The sequence below is a fragment of the Micromesistius poutassou genome, assembly GCF_964030765.1.
Source record: "Micromesistius poutassou genome assembly, chromosome: 2".
NCBI classification, from domain to species: domain Eukaryota; kingdom Metazoa; phylum Chordata; class Actinopteri; order Gadiformes; family Gadidae; genus Micromesistius; species Micromesistius poutassou.
This window is the reverse complement of record NC_140272.1, coordinates 9568849-9586801: the sequence shown is the minus strand read 5'-3', so window position 1 is coordinate 9586801 and position 17953 is coordinate 9568849. Positions and strand designations below refer to the sequence as shown.

The 17953-nt window shown below is 46.0% G+C and overlaps 2 protein-coding genes across 2 annotated transcripts; one reads left to right on the top strand and one right to left on the bottom strand.

Moving 5' to 3' along the window:
• Positions 1-1327: 1327 nt before the first annotated feature.
• Positions 1328-5522, top strand: cUnh6orf89 (chromosome Un C6orf89 homolog). Its single transcript, XM_084464689.1, has 7 exons — positions 1328-1821; positions 2163-2328; positions 2522-2670; positions 3071-3219; positions 3435-3570; positions 3992-4115; positions 4360-5522. Exons 1-7 carry the CDS (start codon positions 1633-1635, stop codon positions 4440-4442), a joined length of 996 nt encoding a protein of 331 aa, XP_084320815.1. The 5' UTR covers positions 1328-1632; the 3' UTR covers positions 4443-5522.
• A 3946-nt stretch (positions 5523-9468) lies between these two features.
• Positions 9469-16554, bottom strand: gpr37l1a (G protein-coupled receptor 37 like 1a; the record flags this gene model as incomplete). The annotated part of the gene is made up of 3 exons (XM_084464748.1): positions 9469-10512; positions 10759-11372; positions 16257-16554. The coding sequence occupies 3 exons, from the start codon at positions 16552-16554 to the stop codon at positions 9469-9471; spliced, it is 1956 nt and encodes a 651-aa protein (XP_084320874.1).
• Between the last annotated feature and the right edge of the window lie 1399 nt (positions 16555-17953).

Genomic DNA, 17953 nt, shown 5'->3' with positions numbered 1-17953 from the left:
TATTTGTATTCAGTTACAATCCCAATTAGGATTTACCCGTAACTGCCACAGCCTCTCCATCATAATGTGGGGCCTGATGGTGTTGAAGGCGGAAGAAAAGTCTATGAAGAGAACCCGGCCATATCGTTTGGGCCTTTCCAAGTGGCAATAGATATAGAGCATATACAGTAGGGCATCATCTGTAGGCCTACTCCGCTTGTTTCTATAGGCGAACTGCAAAGGGTCGATATTACATCGCACATCTTTAAAAATATGTTTCAGGACAATTCTTTCTAGACTCTTCATGACAATTAATTAAGGCAACTGGACGATAATCATTTAAAACAGATGGTCTTGCCACCTTAGATACTGGACACACACACACACACACACACACACACACACACACACACACACACACACACACACACACACACACACACACACACACACACACACACACACACTCATCTTATGCACAACAATCAGTTGTATACATTGCGTCTTTCTTCTGTTTGGCGCACATGGCTAATTTGCATACGCGCACTGGACTGGCTGGCTCCGCTTGGCAAATAAAATAGAACATATTTGTGGATAAAATGTTTTGAATTCTGAATACTGGACATGGTTAGCTTAAAAACAGTTAAGTGACCATTAGTGAACCATCAAATTAATTATTCAAGGAAATAGGCTTTCAGGATCAATTCAGATGTTCAACTGTTGACTGTCAACTGATTCATAGACCTCTGAAGAATAAGTCCCGCCTCCGAGGCTCCGGTTCCCTCGGTCAAATGTCTATGGGAAATAACATGGGTTTTTGAATGATCGTACATAACAAACTCTGTAGGTGGCGAAGAAGTAAAAGCTGTGTCACGTTTTGAACTACGCACTTTTTTCATCTAGTTTCCACTGGCTTTTTGGATTGTCGAATCTTCAAAACACACAATGGATTAGCGCCTGAATACTTTTCAGACATGCTTCTGATGTATGCTCCCTCTTGATCACTCAGGTCATCTGGCCTTTGAGTCGTTCCCCGGGTGAGGACAGAGGCTTATGGGGAGGCAGCCTAGTGTCTATGGTCCTCAGAACAGCCTGCCGGAGGAGCTGAGGACATCACTATCTGTGAACACCTTTAGAATAAACCTTAAGACATACCTATTTAGCTCAGGTATCAATTTTTATTTAGTTTAATTGTATTGTTGAGCACCTTGTATTGCGATTTTGTACGAAAGGGGCTACATAAATAAAGTTTGATTTGATTTGATTTAGTGTCCGGGAGAGGGCAGTAGTGTCTAGGCTTTCAGGAAGTATTGTGATCATAAGAAGAAGAACCATTTACATTGTTGACGTTTTGCGTCAACACACTTGGTGAAGTGTAGGTTTATGTTGTAAATGTTGAAGGTAAAGTAAAGTCCGGTTCACTAGACGTTACTGGACACACACTAAGCGGTGGTTGTGGAGGTCTAAAGGGTGAGGTATGAACCAGTGAGGAGGGGACATCTGCTGGTTCCTCTAAAAACACAATGCATAGTCGAGGTTCATTCTGTAAGCTTTAGTTAGATTATCCTTCAAACAGTGGACGTAGTGGTGGGGACGTGTTCAGTAGCAGTGTTTCTAGAAGTATGACTGGTAAGAAGCAGTAGAGGAGACACCATGGGCGCAGCGGGGAGTGAGCCCTGCATCTACGACAAACTGTCGGAGAGCATCCACATCCTCCGGCAGTCCGGGTACCGCTACGGGATGTCCGAGGGGGAGATCGAGAAGTTCATCAAGCAGGTCCTGGAGACCAATGAGCCCAGGAGAGACCCTCACCAATTCCCGGTCCTGCGAGCTACCTTGAAGGTTTGCCTTATGTTGTTGAGGAAGGTTTGTTAGTCTGCTGATTGACACCAATGGACAAATTGATCAGAGATACATCAAAGACGTCCATTAGTGACAGTAGTATCATCAGCAGCCACACCTGCTGAGCTGATCGATCTTGGTACTTTATCAGCTCTAACTCTTTAGGCCTATGTCGTTTTTTAAGGGTTGGTTATAACTTAAGTTCTTAGCTTCTAAAACAGCTGCTGAAATGTACTGTAGGAAGAAGCAGGCGGTAAACCTTTGTTACGACACTTCTACAGCCAGGAGGAAGAAGCCTGCATGCGCTTCTCAACCCAGTTGAACTCCTCTGTCCTCTCCAGTTCATTGTGGCTGTGGGGTTTCTGCTGCTGGTGGTGCTGGCCTTCACCTACCCTCAGAGCGACCCTCAGCTGGGGCTGGCCTCCCTGGGCTGCAGCAACTGGTCGTCACCGCTCAGCCACGTCCGCTTGTTGTCTTTGCCAATTGCCAAGAAGTACAACCTCCAAGGTGTGCAGCTCTTCTGTAATTGACCCGTTGTATAGACGTTGTGATGTTTCTGATATCTGATTTAATGTCGTTCAAAACGATACACCTTTTATAAAACGCTGTCAGACACAAAGTAAAGGTAGGCTTGTGGTTGCAACATGAAAACATTTCAAGTAGGAGCCTGAAACTTTTGTGTCTTCCTCTTCCATCTGAGGTTTCCATGAGTGGTGGAGTGCTGGGACACTGCGACAGAACCTGGTCAACTGCTCGGCCTGCTCGGAGATCTCTTCTGTGCTGGAGGTCCCAGAGACCCTCAAGGAGACGGTTGCGTTACGCAGGGGCCCGCAGCTTGTCCTTCTCAAGGTAAAGAACCCCACCAAGCAGTAAATCAGTGATTCCATTTAATGATTGGATTGCCTACCTTCCTCCCCAGCTACCTGCGCAAGGTTTGACCAATGACTGTGGCACATAACAGGAGTCTTCCATACGGCTAGGCAGACCTAATGCTAAAGCTAGCGAGCTCGGCACGTGTTTTGTGGAGTGGCTTTGGAGGGAGGCCTGAAGGGAGGGGCGGGGCTTTTTCTATTGGATACTTTCACGATCTAAATGATGAGCTAGTTTCTCCAGATGGCCTAGCCTGACTTAATGTGTGTAGAACAACCCATTCACTCGGCTGCTTTTCAAACACACCCACACACACTCATTGGGGACATTGCAACCAGCTAACCCTCTTGTGGTCTCTCTCCCTGGCCGGTCTTCCCAGGGCGGGCCGTCCCTGAGCCTGCAGCGGGAGCAGCTGGAGGAGCTCTACTCGGCCCACTCGGACTCCATGTCAGTCCTGCTGGAGGAGGACGGCTCCCACACCACTGAGGACGGTTTCCCCCAGGGCCCGGCCAACTTCACCCTGCTTTGGTCTCTCTTTGTCTAACTGTCTCTCCATCTTCATATCATGTCTACAACACTGCTCGGATGGGGGAGGGATTTTATGTTATTTTCACAATCTTTCTCTTTTCTCCCTTCACAACACTCAACTCTTATCTACCGCATGTTAAGTTGGAGTATGAATACGTGTGTGTTTTATGTTCTGATCACCAATGTCTGGCTGGTTTCTCCTGCTGACCCTGAAGGCGGTTCAGCTATGCCACCAGGGAGAAGGTTCTGCGCTGGTTGTTCCCCAAGGCAGAGCTCTGCCCCCTGCTGGACAGTGCGGGCACTACCCTGCAGCGCTGCCTGGTCAGCCACAGCCCCAACTCTCAGAGCAGGGTGAGCTTTGGGACCGACATGTTGAAAGGAAAAACCTGTGGGACAACCTATAAAAAATGTACTAAATATTAATCTATGAATAAATTAAGTCCTTGTCTAGAAAGTAGAGACCTTATACTGTAGTAGAATCTTTACCATAAGTACAACATAAATATCAGGTAAAACAGAGTTTTGGTCGCTTAAAGGGTAAATTATAGTTCTGTGAGTAGCTGCTAGGCCTATAGTAGTGGGTCGCTAGCTTACCGACGTAGCCCACATAGGGCCCCTAGCTTAGCGCCTCTGTTCCAGCAGGTGACTCAGGTGGCTAAAAAAATACCTGCAGTATAGAAAGAACGTGTTTCTGTTAAGGAGCCATGTTTAATTGGATCCCCTCATCCCCTGCGTCTCTGAACCATGTGATCATCTGTACCCCTGTGTTTAGGGGGTTGGGGTGCTGGGCTGGCTGGTGGTGGGAGAGGGGCTGCCATCGCTGCGAGTGCTCCCAGTTCATCGCTGTAGGAAACACTGCGGCTCGTTCCACGTCTGGCTCCAGCCTGGGAACATCGGTCAGTCCTCCTACCCCCAGATCCCTCTCTCTCTCTTTTGTGGTTCCTCGTGTCTAGGCTAGGGTTATGACTTGCTATGTGCTAGTTATCCATTGCGAAGTTATCTTCAACAGTATCGATACACTATAATTCAACCTCAAAGACGGCGCTATATATACCAAACACAATTCATTTGAGTTAATTAGTCCTTTTTTGCACAGAAAACCTCTCTGAAGTGTCTCTTGTCTCCCCTTCCTCCGTCTAGTGTATGCTGATCCACGCTACTGGCAGATGGAGCTCTTTCCAGGGAGCGGACAGAACATAGTCTGTGATGGTTCTGCTTTCTAAGGTGTGCATCAGGGGAGTGTCTCCCCAGCCTCTGATACTGAAGGCCTCTCACCGACCCCACTATTCAATCTGTGATGTTACTTTCAGACCTTCGTTCATCATAAGTACTTAGCTTCACTGTTCCCGAAAGTAATGTTCAAAATATATTTTGAACATGTGATTGTAAATAATTGTAAATAATCATTTTAATACATGACATTGACAACACAGAGCAGGTCTTAGTCAGGGCCACAGGGCCTTGAAAAGGGAACGACTGTCCGTGGTTAAAAGGGTGGGTGGGCCGTAGATGGAGGAGATTCCATATAGCAGAGGATGAGGTCTCAACCTGTGAGGTTAGGGTTACCTTTAGGCATTTTCAACTGTAAAACAAATCTTTTCTCCTGACCAGATATAACAAACCCGAGTCACATGGTTTGGGGGCCGTTTCTGTGGTTGAGGGACCCCCCCAGTTTTAAGGCTTATTTTATTTTGGTGTACACGACAGTGAAGCACATGGATATCCACGGCGATATCAGCCACTGGCGCCCTGCTGTCAGTCTGTAGCCAAAATGAATTGGTATTAGAGACAAGAACAGGATACTTAAGCTCATAACACACATGTGTTTACTACAAAGGATCCTCTGTAAAGCAAGTGAACAAGGAGAATGGTTTTATCATGGTTCCCCTTTTTGCTTTTGTACATAGTTGTCCCACACTAGTGCTACCTTTGTCCTTCCTGTCCCTCAGCACACACCTGGCTGTCCCACACCTCGGGACAGCCCACCTAGCTTGGGGCGAGGGGGGGGGGGGGGGTTCCTACAAGCTCTGATATTGAGATGAAAACTGCCTTCAAAACTTCAACAGCCTCCTAAACTGCAATAAACGGCCTTTACAACCTGATCCACACATTCTAATCCATTACAACACATCTCAACATACCAGGATCTGATCCTAGCACTAGTGGCTAACAAACTGGGTGTGTGTGTGAGTGTGTGTATATGAAGGTGGTTGGTTTATTAAATGTGTTTCTTTCATAAAATATTGCTTTGGTGTGTAAGACAAGTAAATTGTCAATGAGGTCAATTGAAATAAAATTTGTGAAGCCAATCTGTCAGCATTAATGTCAATATAATCAAAATAAATGAGTAAATAAATAAATGAATGAAAAATGAAAAATCTATAACTAAAGGCAAATGTGTTGATTGTCTTTCCCTTTGGATAAACTAATTGTGTGCACAATGCATTGAGTACATAGCCACCCAGTATAGCTAGTGCAACGTAGGAGTACTGGCTCCTGCTTGATGGGTCTGACTAAGTCCTGTAAAGTGTTGCATGAACAAACAGAACAAATCTATTTGTGTTGCTCAGCTGTCATTGAACGGCCAGGTCTGTCATATATGTTCATCACTTTTGTGTTTTTTGAGTGCACCAGGCTGGTCTGTTAAACCTTGTAGGTTTTCAACACGAGGAGGCCATCATCTCAAAGTGGTGCAGTTTAAGGATAGATTTTCTTAATCTGTTCTTTAACCAACAGAGGGCGATAGCTTGCTGTTTATATGTCGGGTTCAAAACGTCGACACCACACTGCTCTCTTTAAGACTTGTAACTGCATTGTAAGGGTGACATACCACACGCCAAGGCCTGCAACCCCCCAGTGGAGGGCAGAGAGAGACGGCTCTGAAGCATGAGGCTACTGCTGGTTCTTGGCTCCTTGTTGGTTCAGTGGCCCCTCAGGAACCCTATCGACAGGGCATTTCTTGGCTCTGTTTGTTAATGTTGAGTAAAGCAAATGTTTATTCAAGAGAGGAAGCGACACACTGGGTTATTTTGCAGGCTTTGTTGGTGTTTTCCGTGTCTTTAAAGAGTCAACAACAGCCAGACAGAACTGTTCCTGCTCTTGGCTGTGGGACCAGAACATCCAACACGACTCCATCCATCCCCAGCAGAGAGTGATCCGGTTCAGTTCCCCCTTCTGTCCCATTGAATGAACTGGCAGCTGATGAAACGTATGCCAAGTAGTTCTCTAGCTGGCAATTAAAGAGCCTAACACTTTGGCCTTCAACCAGCCTGTCCTGCTAATCACCACTACAACATCACCAGACCAGATCATCTTCCACAATCTTCAGATGACTACTACTACTACTTTCGCTTAATCTTTATATTTGTTAATATTAATATTTGTTGAAATATTCCCATTTCTTGGTGAAGAAAAAGATATAGACTACTACAGAGCTACTATTTGATTGTCATTTATTAGCAATTCGTTCGTGGGTAACATGTTCTGTGAGAACATGGTTAATTGCATCTGTATGAGCCACTATAGATCTCAGATTGTCTCTCTGAGCCACTATAGATCTCAGACTGTCTCTATGAACCACTATAGATCTGAGACTGTCTCTATGAACCACTATGGATCTGAGACTGCATCCATGAGCCACTATAGATCTGAGACTGCCTTTATGAGCCACTATAGATCTGAGACTGCCTTTATGAGCCACTATAGATCTGAGCCTGCCTCTATGAGCCTCTATAGATCTGAGCCTGCCTCTATGAGCCACTATAGATCTGAGACCGCCTCTATGAGCCACTATAGATCTGAGAAAGCCTCTGTATAAAGCACTATAGATCTGAGACTGCCTTCAGTTCCTTTAGGACGTATTAGGGCATCTCTTCCCTGATTGGTTCGGGGACTCCATCGTGCATGTCCATCAGAGGGCCTTCTCAATGGTGGACAAACAGAGGGAGGGAGGGATCTAGGATTTAGTTAAAAAACATGCTGCTCTCTGCGCTCTATCTTCAGGACTCTACAATTTTTTTTGAAAAGCAGGTAAACATCTTTTTTTATTGTTAATCATTGCAAATGAGCCACTATAAATCTCATTTGCAAATGATTAACAATGTGCCTCAAGCTACAAAAATGTCACTTTTCTCTCACAAATCCCTAAAAACAATCACATAATTCCCATAGCCCAAATGATAAGCACGGCCATTTAAAATAAGATTATTTATAGAATAATTGATCTTGATATGCTACATAATTCTACATTCAGAATATGTTTTTTGTTAAATTTCATCTGACGTTGGCTTATTACAACATGATATTAATTGATGATATGATTACTAGTAAATTCAAACATGTATAGGCCTATATAATATTAAATATTAAATTAATAATAAATCTGATCCTACAAAGACCACCAAACAGCCCAAAGGGGCCGTGGACTATCCCGCTGCCCAGCCTTCCCCCCCGCTCAGCGTTGTCACGGCAACCATAAGGACCCCTTATTGTCCTATGATTTTGTAGGGAGGCCCGCCAAGGGTTTGTTTTGGTCGCATGGGCTGAGGCCGTGATAATGGAGAGGGAGTCTATAGCTCCACTTTCGGTTCACAGAGGATACTTTCCAACAGGCCTAGTGCGGGCTCACGGGAGCAGGGAGAGGTGTGTGGGCCTCAGTAGTATTGTGCTCCATGTTGATACCTCCTGTCAGGGAACCATTCCCACACCAGACAGCCCGCTTCTTCCATGGCTCTACAGGGATTGTATCTTAGCAACGCTCTTGGGTGGACAGCTATTGATATGCAAAGAGAGGGCTGAGGGAGGGGAGATGCGAACAATGCAAACCTTATTGCAGTCTGGCTTTCCCTTTCTTTGGCTAGGAAAAGGCTAATCTAAGTAGGAGGACAACTATTTCTACTCACAGAGGCACTGTACAACTCATAGGGCATCATACCGCCCTACTGGTCAGTATGTATGTATGGGTGAATCTTCCCTTTCTGCCTCTATCTAGAATTAATGGAATTATAAAGTGAGTGGCAATCTTTGATCATCAAGAAAGAAGCCTAGATATGAATCATTGAAAGTATCCATAATGTGTAGAAGTTTATTCATACTTCATATTCATGAAATTATATTTCATAAAGTATATGAAATGTATTCATATACCCTTTTAACACAAGGCCGTTTACAGGCCCTGCATCAGCAGGAATCACATGGAGCCATTTAAAGGATGTTAAAGACATGAAGAACAGAACTGGAAAAGAACCAGAGCTGTAAAACAACTACAAGGTCAAATATTAAACATGCAGCAAATATTTTGAGCCCTGATCCAGAATATACAGCGTTGAGACACGTGGTGCATTCACTATGTCTGAACCCTCAGACCACTCAGATATGTACTTTGGTCCTAAACCGTTATACTTTGTAGACAATTAGTTGCCTAATATAATGCTTTGGCACGCATCAGTGATCTCAACACTGGATGAAGTATTGCTATCTCAGTCTGACACCAGGAGCAGCAACGCGGTGGGGTGGATCTGTGTGGTACACCTGGACCATGCATGAGTAGTCCAGGCCTTGCTTGGCATCTTGACATCTTTTAGTGGATATTGTGTTTGTCAATTTCCTACCATACCCTTTTCCTTGGACAGAGAAGTGCTGAGCGGTTTGATAACAACAAACATTTACTAAAGTGTGGACTTTAATCTCAGAACACATCTTCTTTAAAGGGATGTGGCACTTGAAGTGCTGAAGTGTCGCCATGCCGATGATTAAATACTGGTCCTAGTTGTGATGTACTGCATCACAACTAGCACTGAGAAGACCTAGGGATATAGAAACTCATGTGGTCTTTATATATTAAGTAGTGCTATTTCAGCTAAGGGTTCAGAAGGTTAAGCACCAGCAACGGATCTCAGACACAGAGAACCAATGGACAGCTTGTTTATTTCCGTTCCAGATACACACTACAGTTAGGAGCTGAGGACTCACTGGACATCTGTCAACGTCTTATCAAAAATAATCAGAATAATACAAAAGAAAACCCTTTGTTTCATTCAACAAGTTAAAGGATTTAAGAGATTGATCACCTTACTGGCTCACAGTATATTCAGCCACTCTTCATTCTCTCAGAAGAAAATAGAAAATACACAATATACGCAATAGAATAAAAACCACACCAAAAAATATCACATATTTTGAATTGAGTGTAACATGTCAGAGGAAGGAGGAAGATGAAGGAGTCCCATTGTGGTGAGCGCTGAAAGGCGGTCAACAGGAGGTCACCTTGGCCACCGTGGGGGGGCTCTCCATCTTCCTCCTGCAGGGGGCTTCCTGCATCCCTGAGAGGGGGGTCAGCATGTCCTGGTCCTTATTGGAGGACGGTGTGGAGCCCAGGGAGGAGGGCGAGGGGGAGGAAAGGGGGTGATGAGTGGGGACGGCGGCTGGAGGGAGGGGCGGGGAGGAGGCGGCGGCCCCGTCGTTGAGGCACTCCTCACAGCAGCAGCAACAGCAGTTGACGAAGGCCTGGCCCAGCGGGCCGCACAGACACAGCAGCAGCACCGGCGTGACGGCGCTGCGGAGGAACAGGAGGAACTGGCCCACCAGCTCCAGCAGGGCCCTGGTGCCCAGGCTCATGGGGACGGGGACGTAGGCCAGGATGATGTTACAGGCGTTCTCCGGCAGGTTGCACACGGCGTACACCACGGCGAAGGCCGTCACCGCGGATGCGTGCCTCCGCTCCCGTCTCAGGTGCTGGCGAGTCTTAGGGGAGGAGGATGAGGAGCTGGAGCAGGGTGTGACGGAGCGCTCCCCGGCCGCCCGCCCCCCCGGGGGGGCCTGCTGCGCTGCAATGCGGCGCGTCACCAGGGTGCAGCCTAGGGTGAAGAGCAGCGGCAGGCAGAAGTAGCAGCCAAAGTACCACCACATGCGGGCCTCGTGGTAGGTCAGCACCAGGGAGTACAGGGTCTCCGGGAGCTCCGTGGAGGGCTGTCGGATGCACATGTCCACCAAGAAAGCACCGCTCTGCAGTCTGGACACGGCTGCGGAGGTGGAGGTGTCCTGAGGGTCCGAGGTGGAGGGGCCGCTGTATGGTGAAGCTGCTGAGCTGGGGATGTGTTCCTGAGTGAGCTGCCACAGCAGCAGCTCGGGGGTGGCCAGCACCATGGAGCCCACCCAGATGACAGACAGCTTGGACAGGATGGACTGACAGGGCTCCACCTCAGACGTCTGGAGCCTCCTGGGATTGGTGGTGGCGTAGAATCGGTCGATGCTCAGGGCACACAGGCTGAAGGTGGCCACGCCCAGGGAGGTGACCTGGAGGTGGAGATTGAGAAGGGTGGGGGGGACAGAAATAAGAACGAGCGAGACATGATGAAGGGAGGCAGGACACACCGCTGCACTGACACTGAAGCTCCGATGACTCAAAGATAGTGGGAATGCATTTCAAAGAAAACAATCACACTTGAAGCAAAAAGATGTGCATTATTAGGCCTAGATTATGATGATAACTCTGAACAACGATAACTGTAGACTATACGAAAAAACACTATTACTAGTCACCTCCAGATAGGGGACGATGCGACAGGACAGGTTCCCCATCAGCCGTGTGGTGGTGAGCTCGTTGAACACCACCACGGGCAGGCAGAAGAACAGCACCACGAAGTCCCACAGGGCCAGGCTGGCCAGGATGCTGTTCCACGTCGTTTTCAGGTAGTAATTGTGCCACACGGTGCACATCAATGTCAGGTTTCCCACGATGCCCACCGCGAAGAGGACGAGGGCCAGCAGCATCACGGCGTAGGCCCCGTAAGAGCGCTCGGTGACGGGGTACAGGCGGTTCTGGGTCACCACCGTCTCTCTGATGGACGAGTTCCTAGAGTCTTGAGGCGGACCGTGAGGCAAACCGTGAGGTGGACCCTGGGGTGTGGTGAAATACCCGTGGGGGTCGGAAGGTCTCGCCTGTCGGTAGTTATTGAGGCCAGGTGGTTCGCGCTTTTTAAAGACCCCGTCCTTGGCTCCTCGGACGGGTCTTCTCCGGTGGACTTGCTTCGAGATGGAATGACCCGAGATGGTCTCGTCCGCAAACCGACCTGAAGTCAAATAGGACTGTTTTCCTCCTTCCTCGTGCACAGAGTCCAATGGGGCCCTCAGGGACGCGGTGCCACTGGTCAGGACTACGAGCAAAAGAAACAAACTCAAGTTGAACTCCATAACTTCTTCCACTATCAAAACAACCGTTGTCTCAGAATATGAGTATGTTTCCCAACAACCTCCGGCACAGCACACATTAGGCCATGTCGGGCTCCGGACATAACCAGTAGATGGGTTATCTTGGTGTAGAAGTTCCTCACAAGTGTCCGTGGTCCTCCTTGGTCCTTCTATTTGAAGAGCGTCCATGTGACGCTGGGCTCGGGATGGAGCCGCGGAGGAAGCCCCAGGCGCCCCCTGGTGGGTGTTCTGTAGAAGGGTTCGCATATCTTCCACTAGATATGGTAGTTACATTTCGTTAGAAGGGCCGGGGTATTTGAAAAACCGTGTAATCCATGTGAAACCCTGAGCTGCTTATCCACAGCAGGACATCAGTCTGGGTCCCCGCATCAGGCCAGCTGACGTAGTTCAGTCGGGGTCCCCCCTCAGGCCAGTCCCGGGCCAGCAGACATAGTTCAGTCCAGGTCCCCGCCTCAGGCCAGTCCGGGTCCCCATACCATGCCAGTCCAGAGTATTTTCATTGTGGTTTAATTAACACTGTATAGGGAAGGTTGATGGAGGACAGCACATCGGACAGCTGGCTAGCTCTGAGACGAGGCCCAGTGAAGTCTGATGAAGCTACACCTGGGTGTCATGTTTTAAAAAGACAATGTTCCGTTTTCATCAAGTGTTCTGCCTAATTGGCTGGGAATATACATTGTGTGTGTTAATGTATCGGCCAATATCAACTTCCATTAACATTTATCTTATCTTATTTTGTACAATAACTTTTATTTTTTTTAACAAAACTCACTTCGAAAATACATAGTGCAACATGAGCTTTGTTTAAATATCCTTCCATGTTTACTTTACTTGTTTACTTTAAATTGATTGATTAATGCTCTTGGGCTGCTGCTCTTTAAAGCTAACATATAGCTGCTCTTCAGAGCTAACACATAGGGCTAGGGGCCGCTGCTCTCCAGAGCTAACACATAGGGCTAGGGGCCGCTGCTCTTCAGAGCTAACACATAGGGCTAGGGGCCTCTGCTCTTTAAAGCTAACACATAGGGCTAGGGGCTGCTGCTCTCCAGAGCTAACACATAGGGCTAGGGGCCGCTGCTCTTTAAAGCTAACACATAGGGCTAGGGGCTGCTGCTCTCCAGAGCTAACACATAGGGCTAGGGGCCGCTGCTCTTTAAAGCTAACACATAGGGCTAGGGGCCGCTGCTCTCCAGAGCTAACACATAGGGCTAGGGGCCACTGCTCTCCAGAGCTAACACATAGGGCTAGGGGCCACTGCTCTTTAAAGCTAACACATAGGGCTAGGGGCCGCTGCTCTTTAAAGCTAACACATAGGGCTAGGGGCCGCTGCTCTTTAAAGCTAACACATAGGGCTAGGGGCCGCTGCTCTTCAGAGCTAACACATAGGGCTAGGGGCCGCTGCTCTTTAACAGATAGGCCATAGATAAGAAAACTGTCATATGTTGGAATGGGTTATCCATGAGATTATGTAGGCTACTTTTAAAGGCTTTGTTTTTTTTTATTTGTACAGTTGAAATATGTAGTTACAGGTACTCCACCACCTGATGGCAATACAACACAAATATCAAATGTGTATCCTTCTGCTCTTTTACATGTTACATATTCACAGTATGAACACAAATATTTGGGTTTTCAACCATGAGTAGATTGCGCTTCATCAGAAATGTTACAAAAATATTATTAGGGGTCCTACGAATCGTAGGAACCCTATTGTATTCGTTAGTATTATTATTATTTTTATCCTGACTTTTTGGCTCCAAAAGTTATAAAAATTGGCAGGCTTGTAGAACTCGTAAAGTTAATAAGGGAATCAAAAGATTGGCAAGAATAACACATAGGTGGCGCTATAACATGGCCTTGAAGTTCAGGAATTCAACAGGCTGCCATTACCACTAGGAAGGTGCAATTTGCATGAAACTTGTTAAACATGCACCATTTGTCATGATGAACAACTTTCACATTGCAACCCATATGGTCAGACCATTGAGATATAGTGCAGTGACCACAACTTGACCAAACACCCACACATTCCTTTGGTGCCGAAAGTGGGAAAAACTGCAAACTTGGCACACATGTACCAGGTCACTGTTGGACTATATGGTGATTAAATCATAGCAATAGGGAAAAAGACGGCAGAGATATGCATTTTAAAGTGAAATACATGCATATGTATACAGCTCTACAACACGTTTAAACAGCTCTAACATTGCATCCAAAACACATAGGCTCAGCTATTCAATGTGGATATTAAGAGGAGATTCCATAGTATACCCATGCCAAATTTGAAGACTATATCTGAAAAAACAACCAAAAAACATTTGTTTGAAGTTCTCCCTTCTGAACCATGGCCTCTCTACAATGCAGGCTGGGCCGGGGTACACACATTATTTCACAAACATCCGTTTGACAGTGGATTTTGACACAGTAGGCTTTAGTAACATGGTTGGTGATTGTTTTGATATGTTAACTGCCGGTAAACCAGTTTTTAAGGCATACCAATGTCATATTACCATACCAACCAAGCTCACCATACCTCTATGTACGAAAGACTTCTATTTCTCAAAATATACTCCAATCTGCCCTTGGCAGTCTACGGTTTATACTGTCAGTCATACTGTCATACGGTCATACAGTCATACTGTCTGTCATACTGTCATACTGTTGGTCATACGGTCATACTGTTGGTCATACTGTCGGTCATACGGTCTTGTGAGAATGTGAAAATCCCTTCTCACTGTCTCTCCCCTCACATCATATTTAATGTGGTATTTGGACTTCTGGAGCACTAGGGGGCAGAAGGTTTACCCAGCCTTGGCCAGGGAAGTTCCCCTTGTTATTGGAATGGCCCAATCAGTCCACCTGGGACTGATTGGCTTATTTAAGGGGAGTCTCATTTTGTGGCTGGAGGGATGGTGCTGGCTTGACAAGAGGCCAGTACTATAGCACAAGGTATATGTGGCTTGGCTAGGCTAGGCTGATTGATGCAACCAGTCGTTTCTTTTTGGAACATTGCTTTATTTTTCTAACTAATGGATTTATTTAGGTTTATTTATTTTGGAACCTTGGTTTTGGAGTAAATAAAACTTCACCTTTTTGTCCTAACACCAGTGCACTCGTTTTTGGCCCACACTCTCAAACCTGGCTGTCGTCTTCAACTTTTCTTTGCCATCATCCAGCCGCTCACGGGCCGCCTTTCACAGGTCATAATGTCGGTCATACTGTCGTACTGTTGGTCATACTGTCATACTGTCTGTCATACTGTCAGTCATATGGTCATACTGTTGGTCATATGGTCATACTGTTGGTCATACGGTCATGCTGTCATTCATAAAGTCATACGGTCATACTGTCGGTCATACGGTCATACAGTAGGACCCCTTCATTGTTCCTCGCAACTATATTTTCAAGTGTTTTCATTAAAGTGAAAGTAAAGTTAATCTTTTTACAAATCAAACATCATTGTGTCCATTCAACCATGTCCATTAAAGGGATTGAAAAGTTACAAGTAAATGATTCCTTATTATTTGAATGACTCCATATCCATTAAGCTAGATCACCTTGCTGAACAACATCTAGAAAACAATTGTAGTTTTGTGACCAAGTGGGCTGACTATTAAGGTGCTTGTTTTCAAATACCTGTGCGTGTGCGAGTACGTGTGTGTGTGTGTGTGTGTGTGTGTGTGTGTGTGTGTGTGTGTGTGTGTGTGTGTGTGTGTGTGTGTGTGTGTGTGTGTGTGTGTGTGTGTGTGTGTGTGTGTGTGTGTGTGTGTGTGTAAGAGCACACATCACTATGCAGTTAGGGTAAGGCTAACCCTAACAGCATATTAACTACTGACCTCTGTTTCCCATATGAATCCGTGATGTCAGTCAGAAAGTTTCTAGCTGTTATAAGCCCATCTAAGCGAATGGCTGTGTAATGTAATGGCTCAGTGTAAATTACACATTCTCACCAAGTTTATTGGGAAACTTGCAAACCTGTCTGTCCAAATGCTTCAATGAAACCACACACTTTTCCTATTTCCTCTTCCATCAATGTTACCATACTGGCTGATTAAGTTTTGGTTGCCAAGGATTTGGTTACGAAGACATCAAGCCAGTTATGCTGTTAGTGGTAAGAAGGCTAATTTGCATAGATAGTCATAGAAGCTGAAGTCTAGCTTGAGCATGTTTGAGAAATGTATGGTGTTATAGTAAACAGCCACAATTAATACAGGTTAAAGGATTAATAAAGCCTCAAACACTTTGACATTGTTTTAAAACGTCTACCACTGATGGACAACGTACACCTCCTATTTTACCGCATGGTTTAGTAATGCGCCCAAACTCGAGTTCTGCAGCCGCCACTACGTCACTGAGACCAGGAGAGAGTCTTCAACTCTCTGGAGCATCAGCCAGAAGGATCACATTCTAGTGGGATTCCCATAATAACTCAGGGCCTCTGTCTCAGAATCACTGCATCAAACATTTCTGCAATGTTCCCATGGTGAGGAATCGGTCATTTAGTAAGAGGACTGTGAGGCGCAGCCTTGCTCAAAGAGGAAACAACCTGGTAGGCGCATTGAACATGCAGAATCAGTCTGTCTGGCAGCAGGGAGCTCAGATATTGCCGATATCTGGGTGTCGACATGCAATCCTGGAACAAGCAGTAGAGATCCCTTCTTTTCTTTGAGCATACATTTGCTAGCATCAGCGATAACATCTTACCAAAATGTTCACCAAAGTATTTGTATTAGTAGCTACAACTCTGTGAAAGGTTTCTTTTTTCAGCGGCTAGGGACTTTTCCCCTTACAGGGGGGTCAACCTTTAAGCTAAGCTAAAGCCAGGCCACCAGCTCTCCAGCCAGGCCACCAGCTCTCATAGTGGAGCCACCAGCTCTCCAGCCAGGTCACCAGCTCTCCAGCCAGGCCACCAGCTCTCCAACCAGGCCACCAGCTCTCCAACCAGGCCACCAGCTCTCCTAGTGGAGCCACCAGCTCTCCAGCCAGGTCACCAGCTCTCCAGCCAGGCCACCAGCTCTCCAACCAGACCACCAGCTCTCCAACCAGGCCACCAGCTCTCCAACCAGACCACCAGCTTTCATAGTGGAGCCACCAGTTCTCCAGCCAGGCTACCAGCTCTCCAACCATGCCAACAGCTCTCCTAGTGGAGCCACCAGCTCAATTAATTATAAACCCTGTTATGCATATCATTATAACACATTTTAATCATTATTAATTTATAAATGTACTATTTGCAGAATGTCACCTCCTAATGTTAGGAGGAGGAAGCAAAAGTCACTTTTTATAACCATGTTTTAGTCTGTATTTTACTTTAAACTTATTAATAAAGAAACAGTTCTAAATCGTTCTTCTTTATATAGCTTGAAAAAAGACCAAGACCAAAAACCTTTAAATTATTTGGTTGACGTCACTCTTTCCCTCCTGTAACATCATTTACATCGTCGTTTGTTTCCATTTAATTTGGAAACGGGTAAATTGGTAAAAATATATTTTATTGGAATAATGCTTAAAGAATTAGGTGCTGTGTGTAGGAATTCTGTCTCTACTGATCCTCTCTTGCTCCGCCTCGGTGGATGCAGAACTTCACAGCAGGTCACTAGGCGAGCCAACAGGATACGCGCAGTAGAAAGAACCACGGCGGAGGATCCAGGTCATCAGGAGGCTGGTGATGGAGAAAGGTTTGGAGTAGTGCTGGAGGTTATATCAGGACTGTATGAAGCGCCAGTGTGCGCTCTCATTGGAAACACGCCCCACCAAAGTTCCAGTTAAGACACACCCCTTTGAATGACACTAAAAAGGTGTTGCGTTACCACAAGGGTCAAAGTTTTCCTCCCTCTTTGGAAAGTCTACCCAAATCTGTTGCACCAGATAAAAATAATCCTGGTCTTCCCTGTGTGCTACTCTCAGGTAGGGAGCCAGGTTCCTACAGTGAAGCGGATGCAGGGAGACCGGCACTCAAGCCTTACTACATGGACCATAGAACATCTCTGGGTCATCAGGGCTCTGATCCTGCCCAGTATCAGAGTCAAGTGCTGTGGTATGGTGCTGGGCAGAAGGAGACAAAACATAAGACCTTATGAGCCAAAGAAGCACCAGAACCCCCTTATTCCTCATCATCAAACAAGGACTGATTAAATTGAATTGATTGACTCTATTGAAAATGTGCTCAGTGTTACATTTTACTGCCCCGATAATTCAATGATTGTACTGATGGTATGGGACCCTAAACCTTTTCTAACCCGTAATATGAATTACAATTGAATTATTCTTTTGATAAAAGTTGTGTTTATTAAAAAGCCATTAATACTCTTAGATATGGATTTGTTTATTTAAGTGAAATAATACGGCCTTTGTGCCCTCAAACACAACGGCCCGCTGCAGGCCAAGTGGCCCTGCCCCTACAATGACGGCAATCCAGGCTGGATGGACACATCCAGCCTGGATTCCTGTATAATACAAAAATATTATACAGGACATTAATATTAGAAGATGGAGATGGATGTAATAACCTGGCAGTAGTAGTAAC

Bases quoted from the DNA above. Each gene is read 5' to 3' on its own strand.
- cUnh6orf89 (XM_084464689.1), top strand. From the start codon at position 1,633: ATGGGCGCAGCGGGGAGTGAGCCCTGCATCTACGACAAACTGTCGGAG. The intron at 1,822-2,162 runs GTTTGCCTTATG...TGTCCTCTCCAG, and splicing joins TCCTGCGAGCTACCTTGAAG to TTCATTGTGGCTGTGGGGTT. The intron at 3,571-3,991 runs GTGAGCTTTGGG...CCCTGTGTTTAG, and splicing joins GCCCCAACTCTCAGAGCAGG to GGGGTTGGGGTGCTGGGCTG.